Source organism: Bactrocera latifrons, unplaced genomic scaffold (genome assembly GCF_001853355.1).
Source record: "Bactrocera latifrons isolate USDA-ARS-PBARC rearing strain unplaced genomic scaffold, ASM185335v1 scaffold_134, whole genome shotgun sequence".
NCBI lineage: Eukaryota > Metazoa > Arthropoda > Insecta > Diptera > Tephritidae > Bactrocera > Bactrocera latifrons.
In genome coordinates, this window is record NW_017534786.1 from 29,561 (window position 1) to 52,102 (window position 22,542).

At 35.8% G+C, this 22,542-nt stretch overlaps 2 protein-coding genes across 7 annotated transcripts; one reads left to right on the forward strand and one right to left on the reverse strand.

Annotated features, from left to right (window-relative positions):
* The first annotated feature begins 109 nt into the window (after nt 1–109).
* Nucleotides 110–3,003, forward strand: LOC108965115 (nuclear transcription factor Y subunit gamma). The gene is made up of 3 exons (XM_018927320.1): nt 110–1,239; nt 1,319–1,513; nt 1,585–3,003. Exons 1-3 carry the CDS (start codon nt 256–258, stop codon nt 1,927–1,929), a joined length of 1,524 nt encoding a protein of 507 aa, XP_018782865.1. The 5' UTR covers nt 110–255; the 3' UTR covers nt 1,930–3,003.
* Nucleotides 3,004–5,118: 2,115 nt separating this feature from the next.
* On the reverse strand, nt 5,119–20,906 carry LOC108965130 (coronin-7). 6 transcript variants are annotated; one of them, XM_018927344.1, is made up of 14 exons: nt 20,708–20,906; nt 13,343–13,894; nt 12,725–13,281; nt 12,511–12,663; nt 11,662–12,297; nt 10,299–10,524; nt 10,165–10,232; nt 9,918–9,950; nt 9,659–9,834; nt 8,440–9,366; nt 8,022–8,367; nt 7,827–7,962; nt 7,633–7,742; nt 5,119–6,214 (listed from the first exon to the last, which is right to left on the reverse strand). In XM_018927344.1, the coding sequence occupies exons 2-14, from the start codon at nt 13,836–13,838 to the stop codon at nt 6,119–6,121; spliced, it is 3,960 nt and encodes a 1,319-aa protein (XP_018782889.1). In that variant the 5' UTR covers nt 13,839–13,894; nt 20,708–20,906; the 3' UTR covers nt 5,119–6,118. The 6 variants fall into 6 exon arrangements, with proteins under 6 accessions (XP_018782889.1, XP_018782890.1, XP_018782891.1 ...); XM_018927345.1 differs by having other exon boundaries at nt 20,472–20,906; XM_018927346.1 differs by lacking the exon at nt 20,708–20,906 and adding an exon at nt 14,508–14,682.
* Between the last annotated feature and the right edge of the window lie 1,636 nt (nt 20,907–22,542).

A 22,542-nucleotide genomic window follows, 5' to 3' on the forward strand; every position in this document is an offset into this window, starting at 1 on the left:
GATTTTAATAATTATGTTTATCGATTTCTGTTTATCGATTGCGTGGGTCTCGATGAACATTTAGATGTGATTTACTAAATTAGGAAGAGGAAGCAAAGTAGTGAAACCAATAAAAAAGTGGAACACAACAGTGACTAGTTTGACGCCAAAACTTATTTTATTCACATTTTTTGAGCTTTTGCCATTAATAACGTGTAAAATATAATTCCAATTCGTTAAAGTGCACTGTGCAGTGTTTAAATATCAGTTGAAATAATGTCGCACTCCTACTCAAACACGCCGAGTAGTAGTGGCGGCTCTGTATCAGTACCTGCCACTACCAGTGGTGGTCGGCATGGTAGTAGCAACAATCAAATAAATACCACCCATATCATATCATCTGCAACATATAGCATATCGGGTGATGTAGTAGTAACCAGCAGTAGTGCCCCCAACAATCCCAAAGAAAAGCAAACAACGAAGACACAGCGCACGGCTGTTGTACGCAAACCCCCACCCACCATTGACAACTTCTGGCAGAATATTATGGCAGATGTGCGAGCGATACATCAAGTAGATGCCAAACATCAAGCATTGCCATTGGCACGAATTAAAAAAATTATGAAATTAGATGAAAATGCAAGGATGATAGCTGCCGAAGCGCCACTCCTTTTTGCCAAAGCATGTGAGTACTTCATACAAGAGCTGACAATGCGTGCCTGGATACACACTGAAGAAAGCAAACGACGCACACTTCAACGATCAGATATTGCACAGGCTATAGCTAATTACGATCAATTTGATTTTCTGATTGATATTGTGCCACGTGAAGACATAAAACCCAGTACGAGTAGCGGCCAGAAAAAGGACACGCAGCAACAGAGTACTAACGTGAATACTGTAAGTAATACAACAACTACAGCTGGAGCAAATGCTGTCATGACTGCAGGCACCGTGACTTTACCCGTTAAGATGGAAACAGCTGAAGGTGAAGTGTTGACTTTTGGCGCGCTCAATACCGATACCTTAGCCGCAGCGACTGCTCAACCACAACAGACACAGCAAGCGCATACCACTATGCATGCGCCCCAACAATTACAAATAATACAGCAACCATCCGCGACACAACCACAACAGATGCAATACTTTATTGCCACACCGGAGGCTCTAAATGCAGCACATGGACAAAATGCGGCGCCACAGCCACAACTGCAGATCATACAGCAGCCGTCGCAACCGCAGTATTTTATAACAACTCATGTAAGTGAAAACATTTAGTTTTAAATAAGGTGAACAACATTGAAAAACTTTTAATAACATTATTATTTTTGATCATTAGCAACCACAACAGCTTATATTGACAGCAGGTCCAAATGGACAATTCACTGCCACACCTGCACCTGCCAATCCTGCGCAGCACCAGCAAGCGACAATTTTACAGAATTTGGCGCAACATCAACAGCACCAACAACAACCACAAATACAATTGCTGCAGCAGGTGGTAACACCAACAGGGGAATTGACCAATGTGCCCGTAAGTTAAATGAATATCGCACACAGAATGGCTGCATCTTAACTCTTTCTACTCTCTCTGTTTGTTCTTAGATCGCTATCAACGCAAATCAATTGAATTTATTGCGTCTACAAATGCAACCGCAAGCCACACAGCAGCTCCTGCAGCTAAATACCGCCAATGCCCCAGTCACTACCTCGCACAATGTAACCGCTGCCCAAGTGCAAGCTCAACAGCACCACGTTCAACAACAGCCGCAGCAGCAGCAACTTCATAATGCAAATGCTGGTGCTGCAAACATATTTATAAACGCCACACCACACATTACTGCGGCACAACAACAGCAGCAGCAGCAACAACAGCAAGTTAATGTTGCCGGCGCCACAATTGTGGCAACAGATCGTACTTTAGGCGGCAACTATCGTCCAAATTGCTAGCCACCGGAGCTAATCTACCATCCACAAGCTGCACCCACTTTTAACATTTCTTTCGCCACGAAAGGACATATAGCGGCACAATACAATGGTAGAGATCACATTTGAGACTTGCACATCAGTCTTTTAATTTACGTTAATCTTTAATAATTTTAGTAATTATACATTCATAATGTATAAAATTCGTCATAAATTATAGTTATGCATATATTATATATTAATTTAGATTATGCAAGTGTAAATAGTGAATATAAAAAAAGGCCAAATAGATTTTAGTACTAAGTTTATAAAGTCAACAAAGGGAATACATATGACCGGCAGTAATAAAGGTTTAAATGAAATTAATTCGATTCTGTGATTAATAACCGCAGTTTATGTTTGAAACTTATTACGCCGCATATTTGTGCAAACGAAATCTATTTTAGCATTTAAGCCAGAGTTACAAAATTATATAAAATGAATCTTTTTTAGAATACGTATTATTGGAAATGTGTTTGAAATGAACGAACACAAAAAATAAATCATTTAGATGTTAATGATGTATGTAAATGTGCAAAAGTTTAATACAAATATATATAATGTAGTAATTTTAAATATGTAGTTTACTTGTGTATCCGGGAATCCCCACAGCAGGTCAGGCCGATTTTTTAGTCTGTAGCAGGTTGTCTGTTTATCAGCACACTCGCGGTATATTTCGCATGTATCACAATGTCAAACTAATAATATATGTATGTAAAATATTTCTATCAAACTGGCTTCGACAAGGTGAAATAATTATTCGAAATTTAACGTTTCCTATGACACATAAAAACACATGACACGAACAGTTAATATAAAACATTTCCCATAACACTTTTTAATAAAAAAAAAAAACAATAATTTATGCGCCAACCGTTACTTGGCGAACACAAGAATATACAGGGTGACCAGCATGCCAGCTTTTCCATAATCAGCTATGTATCCACAATAGCCTGTAGACATTGCACGAAGGATTCGGCGCATTCAGCCGCAAATTAGTCGACTCAAATTCTATTTTTTGTTTTATTTATAATTTTTTTCTGAACCAAAATATTTAATATTAATTAATTATCGGCATTTTTAATTTTTTTCTCAATTAAAGATGTTTGTTTTAGGATATATAAATATATTTATTTTATTATTACTTAATACTCAAAAATTAATATTGATATTATAAAATATTGTTATTATTAATATGCTTAATAAATATTGTGTTTACTTTTATTATTTTTTATGTGATGAATCTGCTCTTTTGTTTCAAAACTAACTTTTGGAAATGACTTTATTGAAATTTTTTTGGAATCATGGCAAATATTAAAGCAATAATTGTGTATGTAATATATAGTTGTTACAAAAAAACGAATACTAAAAAGATCTATGTTTAAAGAATAAAAAAAATATTCAAATACCCGTTGTATTAGAATATGAATGTTAAAATTATTATGCTACAAATTTTGCCATAATATCAAAAATAGTTGCAAAACATTTTGTGAGCAAAATTAATTATCTGCAATGGCCGCAAATTTTAATTAAAGTTTTGCTTACTTAATTTTACGATTATTATTCATTAGTTTCCGTGTTATTGAGTCGATTGGGGCGGAGGGGCGCGGTTGTAAATGTTGCGTATTTATTGTTGTTATACTAAAACTACTGGTGTTTTTTTGCAATTGTCATCAGCTTATGCGCGATCAATGTCATTACTGGTGTATGTCTTAAATTGTTGCTGACATCCATCATTGCTTGTTTATTAGTGTGTATGTATGCGGTTGTTGTTAAAAGTTTAGTAAATGTATTTATTTTACTTATTAATTCGATAAGTTGCGTAAGAACGACGACCAGCACCAATATAGTGGGCCTGAGTGGTTGCTTTAATATGTATCTCTAAGTGTGACATTGTTATTGTGATCATATTATACATTATGATAAACGTACTTTATTTTCTGAATTCTCAATAAGTGTAAATACTTGTTAGATTTTCAAAATACTTTTTAATTTTTTTTCTGGTATAAAAATTGATGTAAACATTATGGCAATATTTTATTGAAGTCTTTTCGTTTGCAGCGATTTGTTTTTGTTTTTTTGTTTTAAGTATGTATATATTTTAGTATTGCTTTCACAGCGACAATATTAACTCGTAATGGTGAGTAATATTCTATAGGGCATTGTGGTGTACATTTAGAGGTTATGTTTGGAAAGAAATTAATTATTTATTTTTAATATGCTGTGTTCATTCGACACAAAATGTGTGTAATATATTATTTACTATCACAAACTTTTAAAAGCAATAATAAGAACCTAACGACACTTTCATTACCGACAGATGGAGTTGCTTACAAGGTGAACATAACCTCTAAGCAGCTGGAGGTTTTTTTTTTTTTGATTTTGCATGAAAAAATTGCAGGCTTTTGAGGATTGGCTCTGCCGCCTGAGAGAGATTACCGTTGATGGGGTAAAGTAGAAAAAAATATATATACAAACTGTAAAAAAAATATGAAAAAAATTAAATAAAATAAAAAAATAATAATAAATAAAAAAAATTTTAAAAAATATATAAATAAAAAATAAAAAAAAAATTTAACAGTAATAAAATAAAAACCAAATAAAAGAAATGTATTAAAAATAAATTATTTGTACTAAAATAAAAAAAATGTAAAAAAATTAACAAAATCGAAATAAAGTTTTAGAAATTAAAAGTTTTAGAAGTTAAAAAAAAATTTATAAAAATAAAATGAAACATTAAAACTTAAAAGTGCAAAAATAAAAAATCTCAAATCATTTAAATTTCAAGCGGCTTTTGTGCACTTTTTAATTCAACTAAGTCTATTCTCTCTTCTCCCTTCCATTTCTGAAGCACAATACCCATAAAATATTACAAACAAGTAATGTTGCAGCTGTAAGTTGCATGTTGAACGGTTCATTTATCGCTTGATTGTTTGAAGGTAGTATTTACGAGTAGTGCAGCAGAAAGTTTTTAAATTTCCAAAATATATATATGTATGTATGTACATATATATTCTTTAACCGAAGACTAGAGAGCAAAAGTTTTCTTTGTAACATAATTGGTCATGTTTTTGTAGTATATGTTATTATAAATTATTAATTTACAGTTAATTATATAAGATAATAAAACATAAATACATATGTGTGTATGTTAAAGAGAAAAACGTTGTCACATCAGCTTTGTCATTATAATAATAATCATCATAATCATTTCATTAGTTTATCCATTAGTTATCAGTTATAAAATAGATTACATAAATTTGTATGCCTTAATTACGGTATGTATGGATGCATATTTCACAGTATATCCACTACACATACATGTTTAATTATAAAGTCGTTAAATATTTGTAAATCATCAAGAGGAATTTGCATGTCTTATGGCAACAGTTTTAATTAGACACTTTCCTTCAAGTAAAACTAAATACGATAGTCGAATGCCTTCTTCAATTTTGCGTTAAGTCGCAAATACAAAAAATTCTCACTTATAATCTCAAATTTCGGTTTAACATATTTCGCTTCTTTTTAGTAAACAACGCGTTTATAAATTATTAAAAAACATATTTAAAGTTAATTTTTCTTGTGGAATGTTAGCATCGAGTTGGTGTTCGAATTTCTTTTTGGCAAATATTGAGTATTAATAAAAAATATGCTTAAGTTTCATTAATTATAAATTTAGTTTATAATAAAAAAGGAAGTTCACGGTTCACATAAATATTTTCCAACTAACTAGAATACAATTATATGCAGTCTTTTGCGTTATATACCTTTGTTCTTTTTGTATTGTAATGTAAATTTGGTCCCTGGAAGTGTTTATTTTTTCTAATATAACTGATTGATTTTTTTTCGAATATCGTCGCAATTCCTATTGGAAGTGTTATGAAATTTTTTTTGTCAGCGTAATTATTTTACGTTATACTGTTGCATGTAATTATATATGCTTTGAATGTTCTGACTGAGAATGTACTGTGAAAACGAATATAACTTCTAAATATGTTTAAAAAATATATATATTTGTCTGTATGTCTTTGCATACATATAAAAGTTATCTAATGGTATGCACGCTTCATACACATTTACGCTCATAAACATTAACTTAATGTAATATACTGCTAAATGCCAGTGCTTAGTTGCACACTGACTTTTTTTACTTATTTTGCTTGTGACAAAATGTTTAATCCTCTTGCCACTCATTTTCATCCACACCTTCCATGTCGTCCTGCTCCAGTTTGGTATTGTACTCCAAGCGGGCACTGACTGACTTTTGAATCTGGAAAAGAGCGAAATTTAAATTATTTGTTATTAAAATAGTTGCTATCGCAGACCATATAAGAAAAAAGTGGCCACTCTATACATTAATATTTAAGTTAGCAGTTAAAAAACTAGATTTTGATCGATCAGTTTATGACATATGTTTATGCTAGAGCTCTTTCGATGGGATCGAACCAAAAGGAGAAGGGTGTCAGTTGTGTAGCATTAGCACACGCAAAGAGGTGGCTAGTGTCAGGCGGGGACTCATTGCACGTTGGACATATATGTGATATGTCAGGGTCTATTCTGCATAAGTAGGAGTTTAACGGGCTACAATATCCAGAACGAAGTTGCGCAAGGGTAACTCTTCTCGCGGCAAGTCGAACTCTTCGTTTGCAATAGGGGGTGGTTTGACTCCAAGTGCGCCATTCACTTAGAGGGAGTCAGTGGCTGTCTCTTATACACATCTAGATGTGTATAAGAGACAGTATATGTGATATGTCAGGGTCTATTCTGCATAAGTAGGAGTTTAACGGGCTACAATATCCAGAACGAAGTTGCGCAAGGGTAACTCTTCTCGCGGCAAGTCGAACTCTTCGTTTGCAATAGGGGGTGGTTTGACTCCAAGTGCGCCATTCACTTAGAGGGAGTCAGTGGAGGTGTTAATGGCTCAACTGTGAATAAAGGTCACTGTAGAATAGAATAGAATGGAATAGAATAGAATATTATTTGAGGTACTGTATGTCTGAAGTTAGTTGGGTCCGAAGTATACTCGGTGTATTGTTTTATGTCATCGACGTAGTTAAAGATCTTGATGCTTCTAGGAGGCGGTACCGCTGCAAGCAGGTAATTGCAGAGATGATTTTTGCGAAAGCAGACCAGCATAAACAGTTCACAATGCAGGTGTTAAATGGGAGACATCAAGAGACACCCAGCTACAGTCAGGGGTGCAGTGTTCTGACATGTTTGCAGCTTCTTCGTATACGTTTCACTGCATCCAGGCGACCAGTAGTTAAGGACCGGCTGGCTGATTGCCTTATATTTTGCCAACAACGTTTCTTTGTTTTTTCTCCATGTGCTGTCGGCTAGGGAATTGAGGATTTTGTTGCAGCTCTGTTCTTTGACGACAATCGTGGTCGTGCGAGGAGTGAAGAAGTACAGGCTGACGAAAGTCACACCTAAAATCTTAAGGTTATTGACAGTCGGAATCTTAAAGCCATCGACTACAATATTACGGTCAAGTATGTACTCTTTCATCCAGTTTGTGAATGTACTAGAGTGGTTCGATATCGACAGTTTCGAACAACTTCGTCTCAGCGCGTCATGCTAATCACGCATATTGATTGCGTCTCCGATTTTTCTTTCTGGGTGTTACAAACCCCGTGGCAAACTTATCTTCAGAGTATAATGAACAAGACTTCTATGCCATTTACTCACCTCTTGTTGTTTATTCTTCTCGAATTCCGCTCGAGTCATTGCGCCGCCACTACTGCCATTGCCCGCATGCTCTATCTTCTTAGCGGGGGCGACTTGCTGAATGGATGATACTTTAAAAGAAAAAATCAATAAATTGTGTGAGGATTAATACTTTTAAAAAGAAGTGAATATTAACGATTTCGAAGAACACTTACAGGCTTCCATGCCCTCAGGCTGCAGACTCAACTTAGTCGCTTTCCTATCGTTACATGCAAACCATTCATCCGCAGACAGTGTGGGCTTCCATGTGACGCGTGTTGGCGGAAAAAGATCGTCTTGAAATAGTTCGCTCTAAAAGCAAAAAGGGATGTAAGTGCTCATGTGAGCTAAACAAAAACTATAGCACATACCTTAATGCGTGGCACAGTGAAACTCAGCGGTTCAATAGTCGTGTTAGTTAATCTGTACGCTTTTGAAAATTCCACACTCGCGACATCACAATGATTTTTGGTGAGAAAACTCAAACCTTGATGCAGTGATGTGCAACGATGATGCGATAAAGGACAAATGTATGGCTCCTCATCCGTAATTTCATAGCAGTAAATGGTCGAGTCACCTTTGCCCGTCACAAACAATGTCGAACTGTCCTCATCATAATAAGGTATCAGTATGGATGGCGAGACATCCAGACTGGCCGTATTCAGTGGTGCATTCAGCTTTTGTGCATTGTATACGCTTATCTGGCGCTCAGAAACTCTACAAAAGAAAAATAAAATTTATTTATTATAATGAATGTTATGGCACCCAATTATAAATGCTCGTACTCACTTATCAAAGCCAGTGCAGACGATATATTGACCTTCCAATGCCCAAGTGATACGCGCACCTCGCGTACCCACCGGTCCGTTGCCTTCACGTATGGGCGTCTCCGACTTACGTGGATTGTAGACGCGCAATTTGCCATCTTTGCACACTGTGGCGGCCATTTTACCGCAAGGACTCCAGGCCAAATCGAATATTTGATCGGTGTGACCGGTTAGTAGTATTTTTTCTTCCAAAGTATGTAAATCCCATAATTTAACTGTCATATCGTAACTGGCCGTTAAGAGGACATCTTCGGCCAACGGATGAAAGCGTATAAAGTAAATTTTATCCAAATGTGCAATAAGTTCACGTTCCGGCGCGTTCGTTGGCTCATTGAGTCCACCTTCTGGTATACGCCACAACTTAACTATGCCATCATCGCAGGCCACAGCCAAACGTGACGAATCGAAAGGATCCCATTGGAAGTCCATTATATTGCTGCCGTTAACCAAAGATGGTATAACACCGTCGGGTAGACGACCCGGACGACTTAACTCGAATATGGCAATTTTACCGCCAGGACCCGATAAGGGTACAGCAACACGTTCGTGGTTGGCATGAAAGCCGTTACATTCACCTGGTATCTGACGACTGAGATTGCGTAGATTCTCAATGTGTGTGGATTTGTGACCGGTCGTACCTTTGAGATGACGGAATTTCGAAACTTTGCCGAAAACAGTCGAGGTGCGTTTGTGTGTGGTGGTTATTGCCGCTTCAGTTGCAGACTTCTTAATGGCAGCGCCACCATCCACATTGGTTGTGACATTGCGACGACGCTCTTCTAAGAGTTTACCCTCGGGTGCAGATATACGTTTGACATCAGCTGTGGGTGTGACCAAATTGGCTTGTTGTTGTGGTTTAAACGGTTCGCCCTTGGAGAGCTCGCGACGCCTGAAAAAAGAAAAGAACCATTTGTGTAAAAAAAAAACAAGAAACAAGGAAATAATTGGGGGCACCGAAGCTGTAATACTCTTAAGGGGGCATTTCTTAGAGCATAAAGGAGTATAAAAAGATCTTTATCTTATCACAATGATCCGATCTGAACACTGATCACTACATATATATATATAATGGTCTTTAGTACTTAATATACCTGTTCTAGGCTATAAAAATGAACAAAAATTAGCTAATTTATGGTTCTTCAACAGATTAGCTAAAATTTTCGTTTTGTACTCAAACTTACAGTGGCACTGGCGATTGTGATTTCTCCTCGACCGTGCTCTTCGAACGGCTCTCATACAAGCGTCGCCTTTCGGCAATACTATTTCGTGCAGCCGAGAAGCGACGCAATTCTGCATCAGGTTTATCATCACCTTCCGTAGAGTTCTCCGAAGACTCCGAATGTGTTTGCTCGAAAATCTAAATATAAAACGGTTAAGTTATTTTCCATTCTACTTAAAAACTAAGTAAAATCGACAAAGATAAAGGTAAAAAGCAGTAACCTTATCGGGCGATTCATCAGCATCAGCCGAGGACTGTGTTGTAGTGAGTGAGTGTGTGTATATATTTGTTGCCGAAATATGGTTAGCAATTGAAGGAAAGAATTAATTAGGTTAGCGCATTTAAAATTAGTTAGTTCAGAGCTAGTTTTTAAAGTTAATACATTAATTTCAGTTTGGTTAATAAGTCGTAAGCATAAATTTAGGACTTTTGAATAAATTTGTTATATTTTAATAACTTTTTGCATACCTTGCGACGCTCGGAAGTCGACAGAGATTTCTGTACGCTGCTGTCGCCGGCGTTATCAGCATTGGGTTCTGTTGAAGAAATAAAAACTCTAAGTAACAATAATAAAATATTAAATTAAAAATTCTTCAACTTACTTTTAATTTCAATCTCCACAATCAGATCGGGTTTGTTTGGTGTTGTGGCCGCCACTGGGGCAGGTGGTGCTGGCGCAACAAAACTATCGCAACCATTGTCAGCCGATCCTGCTGTAGAGGCATGATGTATATTTTCCTGCGAACCAGGAGCAACTGGCACAGCGAAGACTTTGTCGAACGAAACATCGCCGGAATTGCTGGAAAATGGTTTGGGTCCTAGGCGTGGCTGAAGGAACGAAAACAAAATAAAAATTAAATTTAATTTATGCATAATATTGCTTTAGAATGGTTGGGGCATGTGTTGTGATAAATTAGACAATGAAAAATTTAAATAAATAAAAGGTAAATAAGAAACGAAAGGAGAAATTAGGACAGGTGAATTCAAAGCAAACAAAAAGACCACCATATATTGAAAAAAAGGAACAACAACACATGAGCGGAAAATCAAACAACAAGTGGAAACATTGGTACTGGTGCATGTGCAAATATAACCACAACAAAATTATAAAAAAAAAACCAGTGCAACAACGACACAAAACGTAATTGAAGAAGTGAAAATGTCAAAAGAACAGAAATTATAGCAATAATCAGGTGCAAGGCTACAAACTTCTTCAGACGGAAGTGCAGTTACAATAGAGTAGAGAGTCAAGTGAGCCACTATAGGTAGCCGGTACGATATAAGTTTACAGCTGACTATTGACTAGTATCTAAAAGCTATGTGGCTGCGGACTGTCAACTCGGCAACATTTCTCGAAATAATTTCAGGAATGTTTTCGCAGCCACAACAACAAGATCAACTTTTCGTCACCATTTCTCGAAATGATTTCAGGACAACAACAAAATCAACTATTTGGAAATATTTTTTGTTATTGAGATGAAAACATGTCACAAATGCATTGACTTAGGATGAAAAATGTCTTAGTTGAAATATACACATACAAATTTTGAGACGAATGAAGACTATACGCCAACAACAACAACTATAATCAATACGTGATAGCGTTTACAACAAAAAAAAAACAGCCCGTGTTCCTTTTCATTCTATCATTTTGAAACTAAACACTTTTAGACACACTGAAGTCTTATAGAAGATTTACGTTTCTCACAAAATTCAAATACAACACATACAGTTATTTGGGTATTTGTAACCCTTGTTGCTGCTACAACAAGAACTAACAATTTTCATTTGTAATTAACCTCACTTTTCCAGTCTTTTATGCGCTCTACCTCGCTCTCATTTTCTCTCTCTCCGCAAAATTTCTTTCGCCCTTGCTTTCTCTCTTATTACAACATTGCACTTCGGTCTGATCCGTGATAATAAATTATCAGTTACATTCTTCACAGCAAAAAAAAACCTGCACACCTTGTAAGCGGCGGCAGCCGTAGTGCGTGGACGTGGTCGCGGCATAACTTCATCACCACTACCACCACTGGCGAGTGCAGCAGTTGTGGCTGCATCGCCCAGAGAATTATTACGCGAAGTACGCGGCATCGGACGCGGTGGTGAGGTTACACCACTACCAACGCTGCCACTACTGCCCTCGCGTTCACGTTGTTGCTGCTGTGGCGATGATAAATCTGCCGCATTTGCAATTGAGGCATCCTCACTGCTGCCTGTTGACTCATCAGCAGGTGATTCGCGACTAAAGCGTCGCATCAATTCCGTATCTTTGCCATCCTTCTCCGAATCAGTTTTATATTTGTTATCGAATTTACGTAGCAATTCGGATTTAGTAAATCCCACGGTACCAACTTGCTCTTCAGCTTTTTCCGTTTCGCTGGCGTTGTTGTCGTGCAAACGCGCTTTTTCGCTATCATCCTTTTCATTTTCTATGCTTGTTTTCATTGAGAAATGTTTGTTGCCATTGCCGTTGCGTTGTTGTTGCAACACATTGCTTGAGACCATCGCATTGTTAGGCGATTTTAGGGTTGGTGTTTTGTTGCATACTTTTTTGTTTTCTATATTTTTAATTAAATCACTCAAATTACCACGATGCACCTAATGGTGGAGGTAGTGTCCGTTATGGCGGTTTGAATATATTCAGTTAATTTAAATGTTTGTAGATAGAAATAGAGATTGGAAACAAGACAAAAAATGAGTACGAATGGTGGACACAGAGAAAAGTTAAATGCATAGTGGAAAATCGAATTGTGTATGTAATAATTTTTGTAAATATGTATATTTGACCATTACTGCACTATATTTACTTACAATTATTGGTGAGTCGCCCAATTCACGCTTTGCGGGATCCAAACTCATCTTTGGCACAGGCATATTGGCGCCACCGAACCATTCGCTAGCCGTGAGTTCGGTCTTATAGCCCGTGGTTTCCGGATAGAGATCGCTGTGGAAATCGCGATAAGTCTGCGACGATAACATTTAAGAGATGTTATACGTTTTACTCTTCTTTCTAAGTTTAACTTACCTTGCGTGGCACCTGATACATAATGGGTATAACCATGTTGGAAGTTAACTGCAGCACACGATTCACTTCGCCTTCCATTACTTTAAGCGCGCGCTTTGGTACCAAACAAGCACCTTTGGTCTGTTCGCCGGTGTGCCGTAAACCTTCAGTCAGATAGGGATCTTTGTCGCTCACTTCCAGATAGTTAATGGTTGTGTCACCCTTTCCAGCAAGGAATAACATATTTGTGTCGGGATCGTACAGTGGCATAAGTATACCGGTGGAACAATCGAGTTCCAGTGTCTTCTCCGGCACTGAAAAGTTACGCAAATCACGTATGATAACCTGACGCAAACGTGCCGAATCGAAACCGGTGGTCAGTATACGCGTCTGGTTGCCCAACCACACAACACGAGAATCCTTAATACTTTGATGTGACTCTGCGACCATTTGTATAGGCGAGTCAGCGATACGTGGATCCAATATGCGCACATTCTTATCCTTGCAGCTGGTAGCAAGTGTTGTGCCATCCTGTTTCCAGCTTACCGACTGTATGACCTCGGGATGTTCATTATTAGCTAAAAAAAAAGAAAAGACATAAATAAAATCACAAAACTAACTTCAGTATTCAACACTTACAGAAAATTTCCTTTTGTTTTGTTATATCGAAGAGTGTGACACAACCGACAGCAGTGGAGTGTAGCAAACCATCAGCAGTGGGATGAAACCCGACTGTCTCTACACGACGTTGCTTGTGTGAAAACACACATTCGGGATCAGAGAGTGATGCCTCCAGCCCTTTTTCCGGTATATGCCAGATTTTAACTAGACAATCTTGTGACGCTGTGGCCAAGAGTCCATCGTGAAAGGGTGAGAATTCTAAATCAGTCACAGTATCCGTATGACCATGTAATAATGGCATTATTTTGCTTTTGCGCCCGCAATCGTCTAATGGTAGCACAGCAACACTCGACCCAGTGTGTTCCCAATTGAAGGCCATAAAAGCGGCTGAAGCCGCAATATTATTGCCGAAGGTTTGATACGATCCCACGCAGATGTCTCGTATGCATGCCTCCGGCTTCGGGACGATCGGTGCGGCATTCTTGTATTTGGATGCTTTAAAGCGCCACGCCATCTTGATAGTAGCTTAAGCAGTCAATAGATGACTTTGGCAATTTGTTTGTTTTATACCTGCGAATTAAAAGAATATATAGGTTTTTATAAAAAATATAAAAATTATGAATACCAAAATGTTGTCGTATATTAAAAAAAAAATCATAGTTTAAAATTTCTTCGTCGATTTATGCTTTTTTGAAGCGAAAATTGTTTTTCTGCTTTACGGATTTTGAAAGTTTAATACCAAAATTTATGATTAATTATTGATGTTCTTTCCTCATTGATGTTAGATTAAATAAAAGGCCAATATACCCTGAACAGTCCATAAAGCAACAAAAACAACTCTGAAAAGGGTATATTAACTTTGCTACGAAATTTGTATCACCCAAAAGGAATCGTCGGAGACTCCATAAAGTAAACATATAAATGTGATAAGAAATATATTAACGAAATTTGGAAGGGACTAATGTTCAAGGAAACTGTCATACAAACTTATGGTCAAAAACATATTCTTACATGAAAAAAAAATTATAAATATAAATAGAAAAGTACAAGAAAGTATCCACTATTCACTATCATCTGTTTGTTTACACATTTATATCTCTGCACCAAAATTTTACCATAAAAAAAATTGTGCCTAATATTTTTCATCAATTAAACACAGGATGACACAACTAAAATAGTTTACCAATTAAAATAGTAACGCTATTCACATGGTTCACGACAACTAACGCATATTCCTCACACCGAAATGCATTGCAATCACAAAACAAGAACAAACGCTTATATAAAAATATAATAATAATTTATAGTATGCGTTAAAACTCAATTAATGTCGCCAGCAAGCGGAATAAAAAACCAACTGAGCCGAGCTACTGAATCAAAAATAAAAATTCCGTTTATTGTGTAGGTGGAAGCAAGGCGCCACACGCAACACGAGCGTACGACGCTGCAACAAATATTGAGCGTATTTTTCTTTTACTTTCCAGCGCTCTCTCCTGAAGGCAAAGCAAATGCAGCGGCCCAGTAGCCGGTGCAAAGAAAATGAGAAAGCAAAAGAAAACACACAAAAACAAATAAACACGTCCAAGCAGCAATGCAGGGCAAAACACTTCGACGAACATGCTGTATAGTTGAAATAACCAAATATGGATACAATGCCACCACTAGAGCCCACCGGTTTCGAAGAGGGTTGCTCGCAACTTGCTCTGCCTTTCGCGTTTATTTTGGTATTTGTTGGTAAGTGGCGGACAAGTGTGAATTATGCCACCACCACTAACGCGGAGCGAGTCAACATTGTGAACCCCAATACACTATTAGCATTTTGTGTACTACCACCACCACGACGATCACCACCAGAAGCGGTTGAAAACACTACGTTTCCGCCCAAACGAGCCAAGAAGCAAATGACGAGTTGCTCAAAATTAGATACACAAACTAGATAGATATTTGTTGAGCTGCTGTGTTGCAACAAAAAGCGGCCAAGAACTCTTTGCTACCACCACCCATTGAATAGCCAAAACCAATGTCATATAGCTGGCAAAATCGACGGACACTCGAATCACCACTGTCATAACTATATCTTCATTTATCATTTGGGATTTTTCTCAATTCTTGTAATTTGTTAGTCGTATGAGAAGTTTGAATGCGTAAAGCTCAAACGAAAATTTGAGGTCGGTTCTCTAGTATTAGTAGTGTTTGGTTGTTGTTATAGAAAATAATCAAAAAACATTCCCCCAACTAATTTTGAGAGATTCTGCACAAATTTCTTTCCTTCCGTCTGATTCCAACTGACTCAAAGAAATCAGTGCTCACCGATCATTCCTATGAACTTATTAATGATGTGCTTTACCGTACCCTTCTGCGGTTTACAGGAGCGAATGTGTCACTTCATTTTTATAAAATATGTATATATGTATATAAATATTCCATCACAAAGCGCATCGGCTGGCAATCAACAACAAAATGTCAAAATCCAGGGGGTCCCTATGCACATTTTTTGTTTGCGGCTACTGTTGACTGGGGCTCGCAAGTTCGGTGCAATATCGGTTACGCTTTGTTGCATACTGCAGCGGAAGTTAAAAAATGAAGAAAATACATAAATACATTGTACATATATATTATTGTACATTTAACAGAGACCAAAAAACATACATATATAAAGAAGGCAATCTTTCCTACATGGATACATGGATAAAGACATCTGCCAAAGCGGCAATGGCAGCAATGCAATCAGCAGAAACAGCAAACAAAAACAAAATTATTGTGAAAAACTTGTCAACTGTCTTCTGTTCCATTGATGACATTTATGCGGCTATCAGGCCAGCAAGAAGAGTTCGTACTGGAAGTATAGGAATCATGGCATGTAGCATGTTGGTATTCAGAATTCAGAAGTTTGAATATATATTTAAGAAATAAGTAAAAATAGTTAACTTAATTAGTATACACCTTATTAAATTGAATTCAAAGTCCTTGATACTAAACCAAAACTTTGTTTAAATATTAATTTAAGGGGTTATATATATAAAATTAAATTTAAAAAAATTTAATATCCATTTATTTATATGTTTTTGAAAATATTTTCTAAAATTTGAAGCTTATCCGGCAATTAATTTCGGAGATAGGAGCGCTTTTGTAAAAAATTTTTCTCCGAAACGGCTACAAACGATCTTCTTAGATATAATATATGTATTTGTCAGGTAACGTTCGAAGGAAAAAGATTTTTGATGATAAATTTGTGTTTTTAAGCCACATCTTTTTTAACAAAAAACTTCTTGTTTTTGGAAGTCATCCTTGGAACGTTCGAATGAATAAGATTTTTGATGATTGTGGACACGTCAATAAAGTATTTTTTTTTTTTTTTTTTTTGACAATGCAGGTCTTTTGAATGTGTACTAGCAATTATTTAGACTCTACAATATCAGAATTCTAATTTTACAGTTCAATTAATTGAGAATGTGATAAAATTTGTTAGAAAAAATTTCTAATTTCTAGCTCGTTACTATAAATTGCTTTTGGCCCGAAAAATTTGCGATTTAATCCATAGTACATTAACTAAATTTTCTGAGGTTCATTTAAACACACATATGTTGTTGTAAGGCAAGCGGTTTGCCCCGTTGCAAGTATTTCCTCGACGATTACACTATTAAGGCCATTGCATGGTATTTGGCATTCATGCTGCAGTGACACTGGAGACACCAGTATAGTCTGGACAAGTTGTCGTTGTCGCGTACGACTCCGTTGCCATCGTCGTGCCACAGGCAACAACAACAACAAGACAAATAAGGCTGCTAGAAGATAACCAAACAGCCTGGAGCACCGCTAAACAATCAAGCGAATACCACAATCGACCATACTGCATGCCACACAACAACAACAAATACGCTCAAAGCACACATATCAGACACTGTCTCTTATACACATCTAGATGTGTATAAGAGACAGGCCTGGAGCACCGCTAAACAATCAAGCGAATACCACAATCGACCATACTGCATGCCACACAACAACAACAAATACGCTCAAAGCACACATATCAGACAAGTGTACGGTAATAACAATAAAATCAGCAAAAAGGAAACAGATAAAAGTTGCTTGGCGGCTTGAAGTAGTATTTGTTCGTTTTCCTGCCAAGTTGTTGGATGCCTTGCTTTTGTCGGCTGAGTTGATTTCGCTATTCATGTCGCACTTGTGCTGAACAGAAAACAGAAAACGAACCAACCAGTACGACCATCCAGTCCAGTCAAACAGCAAACCTACATGCCGCATTGAAGCCTTTTCCAACACGGCAAACACAATTTAAATAATTTAGCAGAGGAAAAGCTGAAATAAAACTAAAAAAGGTACGAATACAGGCGGAATGAGGCTCAACATATACGGACATTTTCATGATACATATGCTTGGTAAGGAAGACAGCTACAACCATTCCTCCCACTTTGAGTTCTCATGAAAACAGTAGAACACTGATTGAAGATTAATGCTCAGCATACAACCTGGGTGTGTGTGTGTATATATTTCATTTGCTTTGAGCGCTATTTTTCACCTAGTAGTATATCATTTTCTACAAAGCGATTGATATGTCATTCCCTTGCAGCACCTGAGTTTTACACCTGTATAACGGTGCTATCGTTTCAAATGGTACATTTAAAGTATTTGGAATATTTTTCTCTTTTAACACAATAGACTATTTAATTTCGGCAAGGTGGACGCTGTAAGTGCAATTATCTTCTGAAAAAAAAATCTTATTTTCATACATAAAAAAATTTATGTAATTTTTCATTCCAGCTTTTGCTTAAAATAAATATTTATTACTGCAGCTTTAACCCACATTTTCGATTTTACTATTGTTAAAATAAAAAATTAAATTTGTAATCCAAGATTTCCAAAATCATATTTAATTTTTAATAACAAAATTTTTTTATAAAAAAACTTGCAACTCTGAAAAATAAAAATAACTTTGCAGAAAAATAAAAAAACAAGAAAAAAATTCATACTAAGTATACTATTACTAAATATTGTATTTTATAGAATCCTCCCTGTCATTTTCAATCAATACCAAGCCCTAAAGCAAAATTGAATAAATCTGTGCAAATAAAAACATAAAAACCTAGATAAAAAGCTATTCTTTTTTAGCAAAATGGAAAGTGGGCAAGCGTGCGTGACTGATGGAGATCCCATGTATAAATGAGGTCAGTTAATTTCTAGCAACCAGTTGACTAAAGCGCATATATACACCTCCACAATTGTCACAACACGCTGAGCTGTAGCTCTTTAGTATTCATATATCGCTAATCATTAACGTTGAATACAGATATATTTACATACACACATGTACTGCATATTTGAAAAGTGTGCAAATTGCTAATAACAACAACAGAAATACATTTTTTTGCACTGATTTCATCCTCATATGCATATGTTAACAAATATATTATTTTTCATTCTAGATTTAGTTAAAAGCTTTTAAAAATTTGTTTGTGCTTAGTATTTTTATGTGCGTTTTCTTTCAGTTGACACGATGCTAGCGATAAAAACGCATACGAATTCGTAACAATAGAAAGTGCTCGACATGGTGTCCGGCAAAGAAAACTATGAATCGTTGCAGTGCATACAACTGGCATGGTTTTGAAGTGCAAACAGTTATAGAAAAAGGCAGAGTCGTCCGACCTAGACCGTGTGTTTTATTGTTTTTTTTTATTTAATTTTTTTTTTTTGTACTTTTTTCTTGTGGACGTAAGGAATGGCAATAGCTAAGGGAACAACGTCATTAAGCTTACCATTGTAGATATCTGCCTTTATACCGACAGAGGGTTGATTGAACGTTGAATGGGCGCATCGCTGAAAAATGCTGTTACCCAAGGACAAATGGATAAGCTTGGTCAATCAATCGAATGTCTCGGCTACACTATACCAGTAAAGTAGGCGACAAAAATAAATAAATAACACCAAGAGTACGAGCCGAGTATATGTATGTATACATAGTTTCATTGTTCATTAAGTGAATGTACCTTAAATGGACTGGAAAATTTAAATTTTATAATGGCTAACTGATAGCAATGAATGCAAACAAAACACTATGTATATACATACAATCTTTACAAACACACATGTACTTAATCCTGCAATGTGTGCATTCTGTGGTGCTGATATTTTCACTGCCTGTGATAATTATGTTATCAAGTAATTATTGAAAACTAACACAACTGATGATTCATAACAATGACTAATAGACGCGCTTTTGGGATGTTGTCATAAAATCATACAAATAAGGCGCTTTAAATATCATATACTATATAAAATATAAAAAAGATTGAAACTTGTCGCAAGTAATATCCTAGAATACAAAAATGAATAACAACTAATTAATATGCCATTCATTTGGCCCCAATAGTTTCACCCTCCCACCCCAACCAAACCGCTCAACAAAGCGACACTTAAAAACATTGAATACCGGAACAAAAACAAAAGTTAATGTTTTTGATGGTTTAGCTGTGTTCAGCGATTGTGGCCGCTTATTGTTGTTATTACAACTTTGAGTCGACAACGTGACAAACACACATTGTTCGCTTATCGCAGTCGAATGTTACCAGTTAATTTCGACATTACTCACGCTGTTTTTGTAGCAATTAATGTTTGTGATTTTTTATATGGCTTTGGATCCGATCTACATAATTTCAATCAAAATTATTATATTTAATTAACAGCAAAAAAAAATTATAAGGAGTAATCGAATCTGCAATACATACAGAGTATTATGCTCTCTGTTACCCGATCAGCTTCGAGAATTTTATGCGCTCTTCTGGTTTTTCTCTTATCTTTTTTTGGCTTTTCGCAAACGAAATAAACCTTTGTTGTTGCTGGTTTGGAGTTCGCGCAAACGTCGTCTGCATAGTTCTTGTCAATATAACCATATATATAACAGCCGCTGACGTCGCCTTCGCCAAACTTTCCATTGGAAAGAGCACACACCCTTTTATGTGCAGACGCAAACAAAGCAACGCTAAATCCAAAGCCGGTATTAGGCGGCATAAAATTTCTACGAGGAAGCTGCCGCCCATAATCTAATCTCTTAAATAAATAGGTATATCCCACCTAGCTGCATACAAAAACAAAAACACTTTACTACACAAAGAATATTATAAGGATATTCACCGCTTTTGTTTAAAGCTTCAACCCAGCTTGTTGTTGGATATATTTTTGCCTCTGCTGCACACAATACAAACACTTGAATGCAATTGTTTTTTAATTTTCATATAAATTCGGACAGAAATGTAGGAAATAATATTTTCATTCACTCCACTGATTTCTTTCCTTTTTCAAAATTCAGCACACACACACTACGCCGGTAACTAATATGTATATGGGCTATTATTTTCGAAGAAAATTACCGTCACTTATCGCGATGCACTTGAAATGTTTTCAGGGTTTTTTGCCTGCTTGCGTTTCTGCGGCGAATCCTTTGTTCAGGTCGATTGAAATAGTGCAATCTGAGAGGAAATGCACCCAAAATTTTTAAATTTTACTGCAGCTATATTTAAAAACACTTTTCCTTCTTCCGACTTTCTTCGAGCGACTAATCGAATCGTTTCTCAGCAGTTTCGTCGATTTCGTTTTCGCTCAAGCACTTTTCGTGAAATAAAAGTAGAGCTGCCATATCATAATATACCGTTTGCAATAAATCGAAAGATGGCAAATTCATCCATTCTTTCATTCCTAATAATCAAAATGAATTTGGCTTTAAAAATTTTTAAAATCGTTCGAAGTAATACTCTTTCTTTCTCTTGAGTGTAAATTGTATGACTTACAAGTTATAGGCTAACATATAATTAACAACTGTATCAAGTGTTATCGTCCGGTAACAACAGAGTTGCACAAAAATAGTGTTGCAAAAGGCAATTCAGTGTTGAATAAGAAGATCAAGTGGTAGAACAGAACATAGTATTAAACTTTTAAAAATATGGTGGAAACATTTTTGACCGCAAAGATCAAATTATAGGAAAGCAGTATATTTAACTACACTAAGATGGTTATTGTGCTTCAAACAAAATATTAATAAAAAAAACATGATTTTTTGCCATAAAAGCATACGACATGTCTCACAGCGTTAACTTGGTGAAAATCATCTAAGCCTTAGATAAACCACAGGTCCTTTCCGGTTACTGTTATTGGAACTTGTTTAGAACTATTTGTCTGGTAAATATTAATAAGCCTATTTAATGTTTATTCCCTTTTTTACACTATGAAAAGATTATATTAAGTTTGCCACGAAGATTGTAACACACAGAGGAAAACAAAAGACCCTTTAAAATATAAATATAAGCAATCAGCGTAACGAGCCATGTCGTTTTTGAGATATCGATCTTAAATGTTGCTTTTGTTCTTTCCACCTCAAAAGCTGTTTATTTTTCGGAACTGCCGATAACTGAACACTATTGCATGTAACTGCCTTATAAAATGTACGTTCTTGCGCGGAAAACTTTTATACTTGTCGAGATATCTTCACGATTTTTGCCATGGATTTTTGTCCAAACATATTATTAAGGTCGGTACACTATCGCATACAGCTGCCATATAAACTGACCGATCTTTATCTGCAGTGTGATAAAGATCATTTTTATTCTCTTACGCTATAAGAAATACCCCTGTGATTAGTATTATAGCTTCGGTGCAGCCGACGTCAACAATTTTATATTTTTTTCAAAGGATAAATTGTAGTAAAACAACGCTTTCGAAGGAAAATATGTGTACATACATTTATTTTGTAAAGTAATTTCATAAATAGTTTTTTATAGTTAATTTCAGTTTTACTTGTTTAATATTATTCAGATAAAATTAATTCATACTTAATTTATAATTACAAACATTAATGTGTATCACTGCAATGTTATACATGATACATTATTTGTATGTTTCATGAGTAGTTGCTAATACATATGCTATTCTTTGACATTTACTTATACATATACCTTTTGTTATATGATTTTTTTAGCTTAAATGTTAATAGAAATTGCACTACAATAAAATATACCGAATGAAGGAGATATTTCACATGACAATTTCTTATAAGCTCATTTGAAAAAATGATAAAATAGAAAAAAATTGTAATTTTTGTTTTAAATTAACAATAAAAAATAGAGAAGAAGATTTGAATTAATGCACGAAGTTTATAATTAGTTGTGTAGAATTAAAAATACATATAGATACGATTTTTTATATACTATAT